Here is a 15,778-nt window from a genome sequence, read left to right as displayed (position 1 = left end):
TTCCATTTTCTTCCCATTGCCACCATATGTCATGAGTAGCCACATATCCCACGACCACGAAAACGCATACATTCTCCTGTAAAAGAGAATGATTTGAGTTGCAAATATCGCTATGATTCTGTCATTAGAGTAAAGGCGAACATGCAATCAGATCTCATTAGGAAGGTCTCACCTTGGACTTTGATTGAAAAAAACACACAGTATTACCTACAGATAGTTAAGAGAGATGTACAACAAAGAACTGAAATATAAATTCTGCGTAATAGCGGCATGTGGTCCAATTTCACACACATCGCTACGCATTAAACCGAGGAAATTGAGGAAATTACTTCCCCTTTTCGTACATCTCTTGCTGAACTGCTGTTACATTCAAATTACAATAAAGAGATGTGTTACTGCTTTCACACTCCGTGCAATCGGGATTTTCGTTTCATCTCGTAACTGCTGTCTTTACAATTTTTCTTAGCTTCCGGATGGCGTCTTCTGTGGCGGGTACAAAAAAGCCATCTCCCGACCTCCTCTCACCGACATGAAGGTCTTCAACTATCACGCGGAGATGTTGTCGCCAGATGGTTCTACCTACTACAACGACGTGAGTAATCTCGACAACATATGCACGTGCACAGTTTCCTTAATCAAGCTTGAAATGTCTCTTCCTCCCAACGTTAAAAACAATGCCCGAGTCTTACAGAGTGCTCGAAAGATTTTTCGCAGTACTTCTACGCAGTCTGCAAAAAATGGCGAAGTGTTAAAGCAAAGACCAACAACCGGGCTTACATTGAGTGAATATGAGGAGCGGCGACAGGTGCGGTGTTTGGAATTTCTGCTGTGCAAGACCTAAATAGCTCATTCCTCCATTGCGGAATTCCTTCTGCCGGCGGAACTTGCTACTAAAATACCAAGCAATTCTGGGCAGAAAAATTTTTTACGGTAAATATTTTATGGACAGATTTTTTTCGTACACTGTAAGACTTCACAAAAACAATCAATATATTCTCGAATTTCTCGTCCGCAGGCTTGCGTTTTTTGTTACTATTAACGGTTTTGCTAGCATTAAAAACGTTCCCCATTGGTATCCTATGCCAATCTGTGACTGATGAAAAAAGTTTAATATTAAGCTACTCATCAGAAGAATGAACCATTGCCTTTAATAGTTCCTTAACAGCGCCGCACAATATTGCATTATTCAATTTTTTTTTCCTTGAATGCGGGACTTTGTCCAGCAACGACTGCAACTGCACGGTTGGCGAGCATAACGTATCTCAAACAAGACTGAGTTGTAGCCATTTCGCGCTGACTTAAACGCTAGGCGGACTTGTTCGCATAGTTGCAGCATGTTTAGGAAGATTCCTGGCAAAAGAGGTACGGGCACTCAGTAAGATGACAACTGGACGAGTTTGCCTGTCAATTGTTTCTATTTACCTGATAACCATGCACATTTACACCCGCAACAAACGACCCGAGAAGTACTTGTAGCTGAACTTATTGTTGTATAATTAGGAAGGACGTAAGACTGCGAAAATACTAACAAGGACGTAGTGAGGGCGATACTTCTTCCACGTCGGGTCCTTTGTTTTGTGTACAGCGCACGTCCCATTCCCTCAGTACATCCGTGTCTGTATTCTAGCGCCCCTACGTCTTTCCAACTAAAACCTACTCGTGCAAGAAGCACCGGAATTCATACTGAGGTTGTCAGGTGTCAAGGGTTTACGAAATATATTTCCAACCCCGCCGGCGAGAACTGAGGTGGCACTTACGCACACTTGTCTATTTTGAGCCTCCAAAATGACCTGCGATATTTTACGAACTGATGTATACGGTATACTCGATCTTTCTGCGAGAGCTCTAATCCTATTAAAGCACTGCTCATATGCCCTGGGAAATGCGCTGTATTAGGAAATGGGCTCAGTGATTCATTTCACTTCCAATGCAAGCTCGCTTTCTCGCTTCTTCACTAACCTGCTTGTTTGTGCTGAGTGTAAAATTCTCACAATATTGCGATTTAATAAACCGCAATATTGTGAGAATATTGCGGTTGCAAGTAATTTAGAGGAACAGGTGCGTCCCTCTTCATACCAGAATCTTCTTCCAAGTCACACTTGAACATTCTCCTCTAGATTATGCGGCAAAATTTAAGCAGAAAACTAATGGCGCGATTTACAATGTATTTAAGACACCCTATTGCAGGTTCTAAGACGGTGGTGATTTATTTTTAGCTTCCTGAAAAGCATAAGGTGCTGCAGGAACCAAGTAAACATCCGAGACGCCAGCAGGAACAGATGCGTCGCCCTTTGTCGCGTAATCAGTTGTGCAGAGGTTAGGCGTGACAGTGTAGCAGTGTAAAGGAAGCTGCTTTACATGTCACTCATACAGGCAATGAGGAAACGACTAGCATGCATGTTATGTGATAACGAAAAATTAACCGCATGTAAAAATGGCTCGAAGAAATAATAATAATAATATTAATAATAATAATAATAATAATAATAATAATAATAATAATAATAATAATAATAATAATTGGTTTTTGGGAAAGGAAATGGCGCAGTATCTGTCTCATATATAACATTGGACACCTGAAACGCGCCGTAAGGGAAGGGATTAAGGAGGGAGTGAAAGAAAGAAAGAAGAAAGAGGGGCCGTAGTGGAGGGCTCCGGAATAATTTCGACCACCTGGGGATCTTTAACGGGCACTGACATCCCACAGCACACGGGCGCCTTAGCGTTTTTCCTCTATAAAAACAAAGCCGCCGCGGTCGGGTTCGAACCCGGGAACTCCGGATCAGTAGTCGAAGGAAATCTAAACACGCGATTTGGGCTTACAGCTGATTCAATAAGTACGATACCGAAATTTTATGCTAATCGACTTCTTAAGGCATACAAATCTAACCTTATTTCATGCCCTTTCCTTTCGCGTTCGTGCTTACCATGCAGGTGTGGATGGATTTGGAGCGAAATTTGTACCGGATAGACTATGTCCCTACTGACAAGGTCAAGTCACGCAAGCGGACGCTCATCGTGTCAGGAAACGAAGGTGAGTCACGACGGAACTCCAGAGCCCACTGAGTGTCGTCGACTTCGAGAGCAGGCCACGCACCCCACTGGAACATAAGGACGGCGCCTCAAGGCACGAGAGCATAACTGGACGACGCTTTGCCGTCTAGATAGGTGGCGCGAGACCCTGTTAAAAATAAATCAGGGAGCCAATCTTTTTCTTCCTTGGTTCTCCTCGCAGCTTTCATAACATTTTTAAAAGGCAATTGAGTACGTTTTCGATTTCGACAAGCTTAAAGGGATCAAAGGTGTGAAACCTGCAAAGGAACTATTGGGTGCTGCTGGCATTTTAAATAGTGGCGCAATCGTTGGTTCAAGTTTCTCTGCTCAGGGTTCTGTGAACCGCGGAGCGCCAGGCAGGAGGCGCATGATGATGTCATGTTGAGGGGCAGTACATTCCCAAGGCAGGAGCATTTCCTCGAAAAAAAGAAATCAAACGCCATCGAAGCCCGTGTAGCGCAGTCTGGTGGCATCCGACGAGGAACGGAATTGGGTGTACCGAAGAAAAAGCCCAGAAAACTAAAAATATTCCTTATCATGAATGAGGAAATATTCCTCGGAGCGCTTCATTGGAACCCAATCAATTATCACGTAGTCGTCACATTCACTGGCGGAAGTGGCCACGCTCGCGAAGATCTTTTTCCGGGTACTGTTCTGGGCGGCCCACCTGCATGCTGTACTACGGTAGCGAGCGACTGGGTCACAGAAGGCTTACTAGCCGCACCACGAGCCAAGACCATGTGACACCCGAGTAAATGCTGCACCGAAGGCCATAGGAAGGTCCTGCCCTTCTAAATGCGAGAAGCTCTGTAAAATTCGGTTTCCTTTTCTTTTTTTTCTGCAGCCGCTGCAGTGTTCAAATCCCGATCATATAAACGATCGTCACTGACACTTAATTTCGCTCCGTAACCGTGGTCATCGGCACTTCCCTGCACTTTTGCGACGAAGGGCTGTATGGCTTAGTCTGTTGGTTTATAGAGTAACCCGTTCAAACAGATTGATCAGTGACTTTTGATCAAACTTTGCTATATCGGTTTCACGAAATTCGAAAAGCACGTGTTATGTGTAATTCAACTGATCAGCGAACAAATTTTAGCGAAATTTGGTTTTACAATCGGGTTGCTCGAATGCAAGCCGCCTTCCTGCAGGCACGGTACTCCTGTGTTTCTCTGGGCATCTAGATGCTAAACGATAGCGGGGCAACGAACTATGGCTCTGTAAAATAGAAATATTTTCAGAGCAAAAATACATCGAAGCCCGGACCTCCCACAGAAATCCATGATGCTCCATGAGAAATTCATGAAGAGGCCCGGCAAGGTTACACTGTTCAGTAACTACAAGCAAGAATAATGTTATTTCCAACAAAATGGCAGACTATCGTGGGGTACATTACCTTTAAGACATCACAGTAATTACTCCAGCCCAAGGACAATTTTTTCTATTTAGATTATTTTGAGAATGCTCTCAATGTTTCCTTTTTTTTATCCGTAAGCCTTTGGAAGCCTCTTCTTAGTAGTCATATAAAGGGGCAGGAGAAGCATGGAAGAGGCTTTTGCTCTGCAGTGGGCGTAGTCATGCTGATGAGGATGATAATAACGTTGATGAAAAATTCTGCCTAAATTCCTTGCACAGATATTACACTAAATCAGTGCTTTTGACTTTTGAATATATTGAATATACGACCGCCGCAGCGGGAATCGAACCCGCTGACAAAAGCTCGGATACCGTTTTATTGCTCGTTCCGTTGATCATGGAGTGCTATCGTTTTGCAGTTTACAGACTTCCTGTGGCGACATAAACCCAACTCAGAGCCCTTGACTGAGTCAGTGCTTCAGACAATACTACACAAGAGAGGCGAGCTAAAGCAATGCACCAATTCGGCAGTTCGTCAGCTTATTAAACCCGTCTTGTATTGAGAGAAAAATTGAGCAACCTCTCTGCGACTGCGACTGATTATACATGAAAAGTTCATGTACTCCAAAATACTGATCGCCATCATCTGATGAGAGTAGATGGCTTGATGAGCCGACGTAGAAGGTATAACCTAATCTATCGCGTAGCCAAAACAAAAGTACAACAGTAAAAGTCCCTCGCTAAGACAGTTTCCAACCAAATCTTTGAAGATTGGTTAAATGAGACGTATCACTTGAATGCATCCATAAAATTGGAAAGTCTGCTGTAAATAATTGCCGATTGGTTATCCACAAACCTGAAGCTGGAAGAGGGCAAAGCCAAAATTCTGAAAAATTGCAGTGAACTGAAAAACACCCCGCTTAGCATTTCGAAGGACTATTGTCCATTTGAGCAACAAATTACAGGAAAGTTTTCGGCAAACGTAGAAGAGCACGGAGAAAATTATAACTGATGACAAATTTCCTTGGGTTGAGGAAAAGAAAAGCGCCGGTAGTTGTACAGTGACTTTGGCTGCTGCAGTTGCGATTGCAGGTTACTCACGGACGGTAAGACTACCTTCAGCCCCCAAAAACAAACCTCCGAAAACCGTTTTTTCTCTTCGGTGTTAATGTCCGGAGCAGCCTAAACACATACGATGAATTTGAAAGTCCTCTTAGCATGTACTACCCCTATGACAATATCCTGGCTGAGGCATGGCTTCGTGAAAGCGCCTCTAATAATAATGACTTTATCCCGAACACGCGCGAAATTGTTCATCATTGCACAACAGGAGGTGATGGTGCATCGTAGTAAAGAAAGATTGAAGCAATCCTTGGTAGTTCAAAGACGAGCGCAGAAGTGGTGTGAATAGCGTATAAGGTTTTCAGTCGAAGCATTCTTCCCGACGCCGTCTGTATACGTTTCCAAACGCCAACTCATCCATGTAGGAATCCCTGCATGACTTCCCAAGCGAAAATAGCAAACGTTAAGCACGGATTGTCATAGGCAACGGTTTCAACCTAAAATAAACTTGGATATTTCATGCACTCAGCTTCATTGTCAGCATTCATACTTACTCTTTGACGCTGCCTTTCCCTGAAGCACGTGATGAAAACAGCGCGAATCACGTCGGAGAGAAGTCACCAACCACGCTTCGTGATTTCAATCATGCCGACAACATCAGCATTTCGGAATTTCTTCATGAAGCTATGAAACGTTAGGTGAAACGCCCACGCGTGGTAATCTCATTGCTTACTATCAATGCATGCACACCAATCAAACCATTTGTGAGTGAGTGCAAAAAAAGTATATCCCTCTATAACTTAGAATGCTAAAGGACCCTAACCATTGGATACGCGCTAGGTCATTCAACTGAAACAGCAATGGCAATGCTTGTCAAATGCTTGTTCACAGACAGGGATTAACAAATTGCAGGTTCTTCAGCAGGAGTTGCAAAAAAAGACCGAATCAAGATGCACAACCTTCTCCCTAACTACACCAAAATGTATGGAGGCACCTATAACAGAAGAGAAAGATCCTGTTAGCAAAATTAGCCTGAACAACCCGGTGTTCCGAAAAGCTCTTAAGTTGTCTGAAGTTTTATAAATAGGCCTTTAGAGTTAAAATAGCGCTTTCTTCGGTATTGCATTCTAAGCGGGGCTTTGCATCTGTAAACGGCTGACGATTGTTCACTAGTTAAATAATTAATATCTGATATGGGACTTCTAACGATTACAACTTGACGCTTTATTTATTAGTAGCACCCCCCCCCCCTCAAGTAATATCCATATCAGTGTGTAGATTTTCGAAAATGCTATTCTTTTCTCCACAGCAGCGCAAGAAATTTTTAACCCACACACAGGTGAAATTGAAACCAGGCTGCCGTGCATCGCACACAGCCCCGCCTTCGAGTGCACCCCAACCACGCCCGCCAACGCGGTTTCGGTTTTTCGCAAAATGTCTTCCTTTGAGCGTAGCCCGTCGAAGCTGACGGAGCTAATTTACGCGACCAACGAATTATACGCGGCGCTAGACAAGGTTGGACCAAATCGATATATTTCTCGACTTCCAAAAATCCTTTGACAGCGTGTTCTGTTCGAATTACATATTTTACTGCCAGTGTAGCTAACGGGCGACATACCATTTGAACGCTCCGTGTTCATTACTACATGGAGCTTGGATGCAAAGTCTGATGTCAACAGGTCAACAGGCAGCGTTTTCCACGTAAAATGCCTGGCCTGACTGCGAGCAAGCTGCGTGAAAAAAAAAAGGGCGCGTGACTTCCAGCCAGCGTCTAACAACTCAGTCTCTTATTTTCAGCCAATACTGTTTACTGTCTCTCGCCTTCGAGTTGGTTCAAGGCCTTCGATTTTGTCTTTGACACAACTCGTCATAGTTGAACAAAACAGACCAAATGCTAACTGCTGCTAACTGGCGACATATTGATTTCTCAAATTACAACCACGCTAAAAAAATTTCCATGTTGCTTTCTGAATGTGAGTACATTTGCTAGCATAATATAGAGGCAATGATTCTTTTGTTTAAATCCTTCATAATTTGGGCATTAAAATATAAACCATAAAATTGACCTCCCCGTTAGACAACAGATATATTGCTCACTGACCGTGTTCTTTCTTTTCACATCGTCACGTTAAAATAGCAAACCTAAGATACAAAAAGCACAAATGGTTTCTGGGGCTCCTCGAGGTTCGGTCTTTGGCTCCTTTTAACGACTTGGGCATCGGGTCCCTAGTGCGCAGCCGCTTTTCCGTGGATGACTGCGCTGTTTACTATAACACCACTACAAATGATGATGAACCAGGGCTACATCACAACATAAAGGCTACAACTAACTGCTGACACATATGGGAGATCGCTTTCCATGCCTGATAAATGCGTCCTAATGACAATAACGCGGGACATAAACTTCCCTACATGTACCAAGTTCATCGTCATCAGCCTAACTACACCCACTGCAGGGCAAAGGCCTCTCCTATGTCTCTCTAATTAACCCGGCCCTTTGCCAGCTGCACCCACCATATCCCTGCAAACTTCCTAATCCCATCCGCCCACCTAAACTTCTGTCGCCCCCTGCTACGCTTTCCTTCTCATGAAATCCACTCCGTTACCCTTAAGGACAAGCGGATACCTTGCCTTCGCATCACGTGCCCTGTCCAAGCCCATTTCTTCCTCATGATTTCGACTAGTATGCCATTAACCCGCGTTTGTTCCTTCAACCACTATGCCCGCTTCCGGTCTCTTAACGTTACACCTATCATTTTTCTTTCCATGGCTCGCTGCGTTGTCCTTAAAATAAGCTGAACCCTTTTCGTAAGCCTGCACGTTTCTGCCCCATAGGTCAGTACCAGTAAGATACAGCTGTTGTACACTTTTATCTTGAGAGATATTGGAAAACCACGATTAAAAACCGCAGTGAACAAACTTAACAATAACCAAATGCCCTGTTTTGAGCCGCCGCGGCTGCTCAGTGGTTCTGGCGCTCGGCTGCTGGCCTGAAAGACACAGGTTCGATCCCGGCCGGGGCGGTCGAATTTCGATGCAGACAAAATTTTGGAACCTCGTGTACAGTGGAATGTTAGTGCACGCTAAAAAAAACCCAGGTGGCCGAAATTTCCGAAGCCCTTCACTGCGGCACCCCTCATAGCCTGAGTCGCTTCGAGACCTTAAAGATTGCATAAAGCCAAAACCAAATCTCCTGTTTTGATCAATTCAAATATTTTGGAATGTTTACTGACTCCACATAAAATCTCATCAGGAGCAAAGCGACGGTGGTTACTCAAGCACCGCTTGAAACATTGTAACAGTGCGACCAAACGGGTTGCGCACGCGTACCCCGTCCTTCTGTTGCTTGAGTACGCGGATCTAGTTTAGGATCTAGACAGGAAAACAGAAACTAACTGCAAGAGCACATTCAGAAAAAGAAGCGCTTCGTCCTGCTGATATGCTTGCAGTCAGCAGGTGTCCGAATCAGATCTTTATAAACGATCCCGTCTTTGCATGTTATAATCCCGGTGCAAGTTGTACCTCCAGATAATTTTGTTCGTCATCGTTAACAATCCATGAAGACTAGATTTGCATAAATTTATGTACTATAACAGCACACGATCGCCCCGAACAAACTGAGTCAGGCAATTTTCGGTACCCCAATGTCGGGCGAACGCGTTCAAAGGTTGCTTTTTCTCTTTGACGAGTGATGACTGCAACGGGCTGCCGAAGGAGGTCACGAACCTGTCATGATCCGAGTCTTTTTTACGAACTGTTGTTCCCCATTTCCAACTGCTGCTCGTTCTCTTTTCCCTCTATTTTTTTCTTGTGCCAGTAATATGTTTGTGTGTTACTAACTCACTGCATTTTTCTCCCTGGCTTACGTGTATTTCATTGATATTGTCTATTTTTTTTTTGTCGTAGTAGTGCGACTATGACTAAATACGTTGTAACCACTGCTGCCTTCGGTCCAAAAGGCTACCGGCACTATTGAATGAATAAAATTAATGAAACAGACTTCAGTTCACTGCGAGAATCCTGTGTGCGTAAGGTGAGTGTAAAGTAAGCGTAAGTCTGTGACCCCGTGAGCGCCACCAATGACAGCCTACGTAAGCACGTGTATGTGTACGGCCGTGAGTTATAAAGCGAATCAACTAGCTAGAGTATCACTAATTTGAAACATCAAGCAGCTAATTAGTAAACGAAAGAGGTTTAAGGTGTTTATTTTGAAGGATTGCCGCATACACTGCAACACGCCGTGCATGTCGATTAACGTGCGGAAGTAAAGTGTTGTTTTAAACAGAAATATCTGTGCTCCTTCAGATGCCTTTTACCGGATTTCTTCGGGGAGCAAGAGCCGTTGCCAAGTGAAACAATTGCCCGATTTAGAGTTCGACGTCCAAATGATCACTGACCCTCTTTACATAAAGCACATGACACCAGAAACGTTTTTCAGTGGTGACGACCACGACATCAAGTTGACGTACAAAAAGCAGGTAAGAAACGCTGCTGTCTGAATAACGAGCTTTCAATTTCACGTGAGGTATTGACGCATCAACCTCTCGGTCGTCTACACTATAAACACAAGGTGGGTCCTGAACAACAAAACTTAACATATGTATCCCAGCAACCTCTCTGTCAAGCGAATGATAAAAAATCAACGGAGGCACGAATGGTAACTGATGTTTTTCGTTTGAGAACATAAATTGAAATCAAATTATTCATTACAGTCTGTAATTTATTAACTAAATTGTCTAAAATAAAGACAGCGAAAACACTTTCACAGTTCGTAAAGGAATGCTCAAAATGAATTGAGTTATTATTAGTCGCTTTACGTGTTGCACTCAACGTGGTAATGAAAGTTATGGCATTTTCAACAGTGAAATCCAGTTTAGGGCGGATTTAGTCTGTTCGAGTTTGGATTTTTCGCATTGATTCTGGGCGGAAAAAGCAACTATCTTTCACGTCATTTAACGTCGGCTAAAGAAACGAAACTATTCTTTAAGCCCATACGCATGCCGAAGTAAACCGAGAAATATCATAAATATCATAAGCAGCAACTTTCACGCGTAAATGAACGCGCGGAAAAACAGGGGCAGCTATTTTTTTTTCTCCTGGAGCTGGTTCCTAGGGGTCAGCGAAGAGCAAAAAAACATCGCCAAGAACATGATGAAAACCATCATTCAACACTCATTCCCTGGCGTAATTTTCTTCCCTCCTTTAGTGTATTCTCCCATTTAATCTCTTTACTCGTCCGATGAAAAGAGCTCTTTGCTTTTGCAAGAAAAGAAAAAAAGCACATTTAAGCGACATTTCGAGGAGTTCGGCAGAAGAGCTTCTAGTTCTTTTGGCTGCCACAACGTGACGCATAGCTTTGGACATTCAAAAATTGACAAAAGTTGACATTGTCCGTCACGAAAGAAAGACCGAATTACCGAATGGCTACAGAACAGAGCTTGATAGACCGCTAGGTGTAACTGGTAACTTGTCTTAAGACGGAAGGGTACGGTATACTGAAAGCGAAGTAATAAGAACAGCGTTGCAACAGCCGTCCATAGGACACACAATTTTTTATCAAATGCATTCTCGTGAGTTGCCTTCTCTCGTGAGTGTAGCTGCGCGTCCACAGTGCGCGATCATTTTGAATACGTGCTACCGATTCATAGCCTACCACGTAATTCGCTTAGCACTTTCCTGCTGTGGTGGTCTAAAATTACCCGATTTCAATTATGAAGCACAAACATGCATAGCGTTAACGATAATGAAGTCATCGCAACACATAACGACGCAATTAGAAGTAAGTAACATGATGAATCATGCTAGCCTTCACTAAAAATGAAAGGATTTGCAAGGACACAGCGGACGGTGTCAAATAACGCTGAACAATATTGAATGCCGTACAGGTTGTGTCAGTCATTCCTTCCGAAGTCCTCGTATCTCTTTCGTTTGTTAGCATGTATGTGCCAAATTCAAGGCAGCCAGCAAAGCCAGGTCTCTGATTTATTTGACACGCAATTAGACAGGGCAGACGAGGTTGTTAGCGGCACACTTGTGTATTATTTAGTAGCTTTGTCACTGTTAGTTTATTCTGAGAAAACGTGATGCAGCGTAAACAAACAAATCTTGTGCTTCGCTGTATAGCTCTCCTGTAGCCACAAGGGGTTCTCACCCTGTTGACTTTCTTTTATTTTTTTCTTGCGGCTGAAAAACGCGCTCGGCTGCTATATAAGGAGGCTATGGTTATTTTGCTATTGGGAAAGCACTCTGAACCCCAGTTTTCTTTTGTAAAGTCAAAGAAATGCGTTGTGTAGCTAAGACCACCTCCTTCAACCACCCCTTCCAAGATTGGCTCATAACCGCACCTATGCTTCTTATGCCATTACCTTTTGCGGAAACCTTGGTGATTTCTATCCCATGCTGCCCCCAGTATAATAAAAAACAAGGTAAAGGTGACAGATAACTTAGCGCTTATAAAAGGCGGCGAGCGTCGCTAATGTTTTCGCTGCCTCATAGCCCAACAATATACGACCCTGTACTTCAGAAGGGTAAACATACGCAGGAGTAGTTACTGCAAGAAAAAAAGAATTGTCTCATTACTGTAAATACAAAACAAGCATTTAAAAACATACCCGGACGTAAAAAAGAACGTGCAGTCAAGAGATCTGTCAGTTTGAACACGGGAGCCCGTGGCATAGAGTCTCAAGCCGTACTTGTGGCGATATGTGGCTGCTGCTTACCACAACGTGGTGAAAAGGGTTTTGTAACCTTGCCTGCTTCTGGAAAACGGAGGAACGCACGTCCTTCTACACTCCCTCTCCAACGCGACAAGCAAAGTTCGAGGCCATAGGGCACGCGCTCCCGTCTTCATGCTCATAAAACTTATGACTATACAGCAAAAAAGAGCTCTCATGTCTTCAGTGTCAGGTACAATCTGAAGAGTGTGCATACAAGTTTTGCGCAATACTCGATCGTTTGTTTTGCCGCTTTCTTTCTTAAAGGGCTGTAAACGTATATTTGCTACTTGTTTCGATGAGAGAATGTCAGTGTTCTTTCAGACGGTGAAGAGGGGCATCCCCTGCCACGTGTGGGAAACACTGCGCACGGACTGGCCGCCGGACTCGGATGGCGTATCCACGCTCTGGGAGTGGTGCTTCGTCCTCGTCGTAAGTGCCGCTCTGGATCAGCACTGGTGTTGGTCCCAACCATGTCAGTCAGTCAGTCAGTCAGTCAGTCAGTCAGTCAGTCAGTCAGTCAGTCAGTCAGTCAGTCAGTCAGTCAGTCAGTCAGTCAGTCAGTCAGTCAGTCAGTCAGTCAGTCAGTCAGTCAGTCAGTCAGTCCAGTCCAGTCCAGTCCAGTCCAGTCAGTCAGTCAGTCAGTCAGTCAGTCCAGTCCAGTCCAGTCCAGTCCAGTCAGTCAGTCAGTCAGTCCGTCAGTGATTTATTCAACAAAAACACATAACTCATACATCAGAATGTGTTGGGCCTATAGGCAAAGCTAGTTTGGGCCCCTAGTAACGCACACTTGGCATCACAAATACAAATAGTGCAAATGCATAACACAAAAAAAGAAAAAGAAACAAACATAAAATTGGAAACACTGCTTGCAATTACTACATACTACTAAGAAGAACTCATTTTATTGAGTATTCAAATTTTGTGGGTATTTTCACCTGAAGCGGGATATCACTCCAAAATTTTTCTCCATAGAACTGCAGCAGTCGCTGACCACAAATGCTGCGTGCTAAAGGGACATTGAAGTTGAGATGGCTAGCATTCCTGGTGTTGCTGGTAGGCATAGTAAACATATGAATTGAGAGTGGGTAGCTGTTGGATATAATGTTCCGAATTGTATTTGACCCCTTGACCTGAAACACAAGCATGAACGGAAGTATGTTAAGTTCTTGATAAATCGGATGGTTTGTCTGGTGTCGGTTGGAGAATGGCATAATGCGTATCGCCCGTTTTTGAAGGCGTATAACGGGATCCAAGTAGGTTCTAAAGGTAGACGCCCATGAGTTGCAAAAATAAGCGAGGTGACAATGAAATCTGGAGTAGTGATTTTCAGGAGTGTTAGGTCAAAATGGGCTCTACTTCTGAGTAGATCATAACATGATGATGCTAATTTCAAACACACATTCCTAATGTGCGGTTTCTAGTTCAGGTTTTAGTCCAAAACAATGCCTAGACATTTTATAGTGTCAACTTCTTCCAACAAAGAATTGTCGAAAGAAATATTGAGAAAATTCGTCTCAGTATGCCGGTATGCAGAGCGAAACACTATGTACTTTGTTTTAGAGGTTCTAAGTGTTAAGCTATTTACCCTTAGCCACATTGACAAGTTTACTAGCTCTTTGCTCACGATGTTGCCTATCTGTTCCAGTGTTTTCCCAGAAAAAAAAACAATTGCGATTACATCAGCACACATGACTGTTTTAGATTCTCGCATAATTGATGGTAACTCATTAACGTAAAGAGAAAACAGAATTGGCCCTAGAACAGAACCTTGAGGTACTCCTGTTAGAGCTTTTAGGCGTGAAGATGAAAGTTCGTTCATAGGAAGGTACTGTTGATGGTTCTTTAAATAGCTAGTGAAAAATCCGAGAGTTCTTCCTATAAACCCATGCTGCTGTAATCTGTCTAACAAAATTGAATGCACTATGGTATCTAATGCCTTCTAATGACTAAAAATATAACTACTGATATGTTGCCGCTGTGTAATGAAGAACGAATAGTCTGCGTTAATTCCATCATCGCAGTCACCGTTGACCTTTTAGCTACGAAACCATGTTGTGAAACCGTAATTATATTAATTTCATGAAGGAATTTTTTTAGCCGCATTGATACTACTTTCTCAAATACAGTGTTGACAATGCTTAACACCGATAATGGTCGATAGCTGCATCGGTCGCTATGATCTCCATCTTTATAAACTGGGGCAACTTTTGCTAGTTTCAAGACATCCGGGTATTCACTCTGTTGCATAGCAAAATTGAACAACTCCACCATTATCGGTGCAGAAAGTCAACACTGTCCTTGAGAGCCTTTACGCTTATGCCATCAGATCCTGGAGCTTTGCGATTGGCCAAGCTAGAAACTATTGTGGTGATTTCCAAAGAATCTGTGGCATCAAGCTCAAAACTGTATGCTGCTTTATCAGTAAATGGGACGCCCCTATCTAAGACCAGATTGCTAGCTGGTTGAGTTCTAATATTCACAAAGTAGGTGTTAAAATTCTATACAGAACTGCCACCTCCCTAATCAGAAGGTACGGTTTTCTGAGCCGGTTTTCCTACTACTTTATTAACAACCTCCCATGTTTTTTCGCATTTCCTTGAACCTTTTCTATGAGTGAAGTGTTATAGTCTTTTTTCTTTTCCTTATTATAGCAACCACTTTGTTCCGACTAGCCCGAAACTTTTGGAACTAGAAGCTGTTGTTTTTTTGCGACTTCCATTTTTGGTACCCCGTGCCTGCAAACTTTTAAGAGAAGACTGCTGTTTTGGGCAGGCTAAGATATATATGTGGCCGTAAACGTGCCAGTGATCACCCCATGGCCTCTTGCGTGTCAGCTGTTAAAGCCCAAACCACCTGCTGGTGAATGCGGTAAAAAAACTTGAAAGGACGGGTGCTACCTCTCACAGTAAACTTCGGTCGTATTGAAAGGTTCAGTAAAATTGGCACGAAGGACTAGCCACGCTGTTTAGAAAAGAAACTACAGCCTTGAGACATTACAAGGACGATTTATTTTTCTTTTGTCACTTACATACCTCTACAGTGTTGACACGCATACGAACTGAAATGCGTGGCAAGTGATGCCCGCAGCCTTTTCTCGACAGGCAACAATCTTAATTACGTAAAAGTTACGTACAGGCAGAAGCGAGAGCTCGGTATGGGTGATGAGCGGAAAGCGCCTCCATCTTTTCACAGACAGTGATTGCAAGAATGGAAAACGCCTTTTTCTTCTACGACTGGTGACATGCCATCTTCGATGAAAGCAGTAGCACCGATTAAAAGGAAACACTCAGCCGACAGCACCCGCCGAGAGCGTACTCATGCGCAGTCATCAGTGGCAGTGTGTTATTCATGAATGTCATGGGCCGGTGTGAACAGGGGACCAACGAGAAGAATAAGGGTTTTTAGTATTCAAAAAATGGACACGATCGCGAGTTATCTCTTTTGCCCAGTTCCCAATGCGCACGCGCATAACCACGCTGGTGCCCTGGTTAGCTACCACGAGACCGAGCTATACAAGCATCGCTGGCGGAACGCACTCGCACGCTCATGAGGACTGCGCTGTGAGTTATAAAAAAAAATTGGCATTGGATAAT

At 43.5% G+C, this 15,778-nt stretch overlaps 1 protein-coding gene across 1 annotated transcript in view; it reads left to right on the top strand.

Annotated features, from left to right (window-relative positions):
* Window positions 1-15,778, top strand: part of LOC144093949 (uncharacterized) — a 96,841-nt gene that overhangs the window by 60,418 nt on the left and 20,645 nt on the right. The window contains exons 14-17 of the mRNA XM_077627721.1: window positions 467-592; window positions 2,935-3,034; window positions 9,775-9,947; window positions 12,507-12,614. Of these exons, the coding sequence (XP_077483847.1) occupies window positions 467-592; window positions 2,935-3,034; window positions 9,775-9,947; window positions 12,507-12,614 (507 nt within the window). The remainder of the gene's footprint in view (window positions 1-466; window positions 593-2,934; window positions 3,035-9,774; window positions 9,948-12,506; window positions 12,615-15,778) is intronic.

This window comes from Amblyomma americanum, chromosome 6 (genome assembly GCF_052857255.1).
Source record: "Amblyomma americanum isolate KBUSLIRL-KWMA chromosome 6, ASM5285725v1, whole genome shotgun sequence".
NCBI classification, from domain to species: Eukaryota; Metazoa; Arthropoda; class Arachnida; order Ixodida; family Ixodidae; genus Amblyomma; species Amblyomma americanum.
The sequence above is the reverse complement of the archived record's forward strand: the minus strand, read 5'-3'. Positions and strand labels throughout refer to the sequence as shown.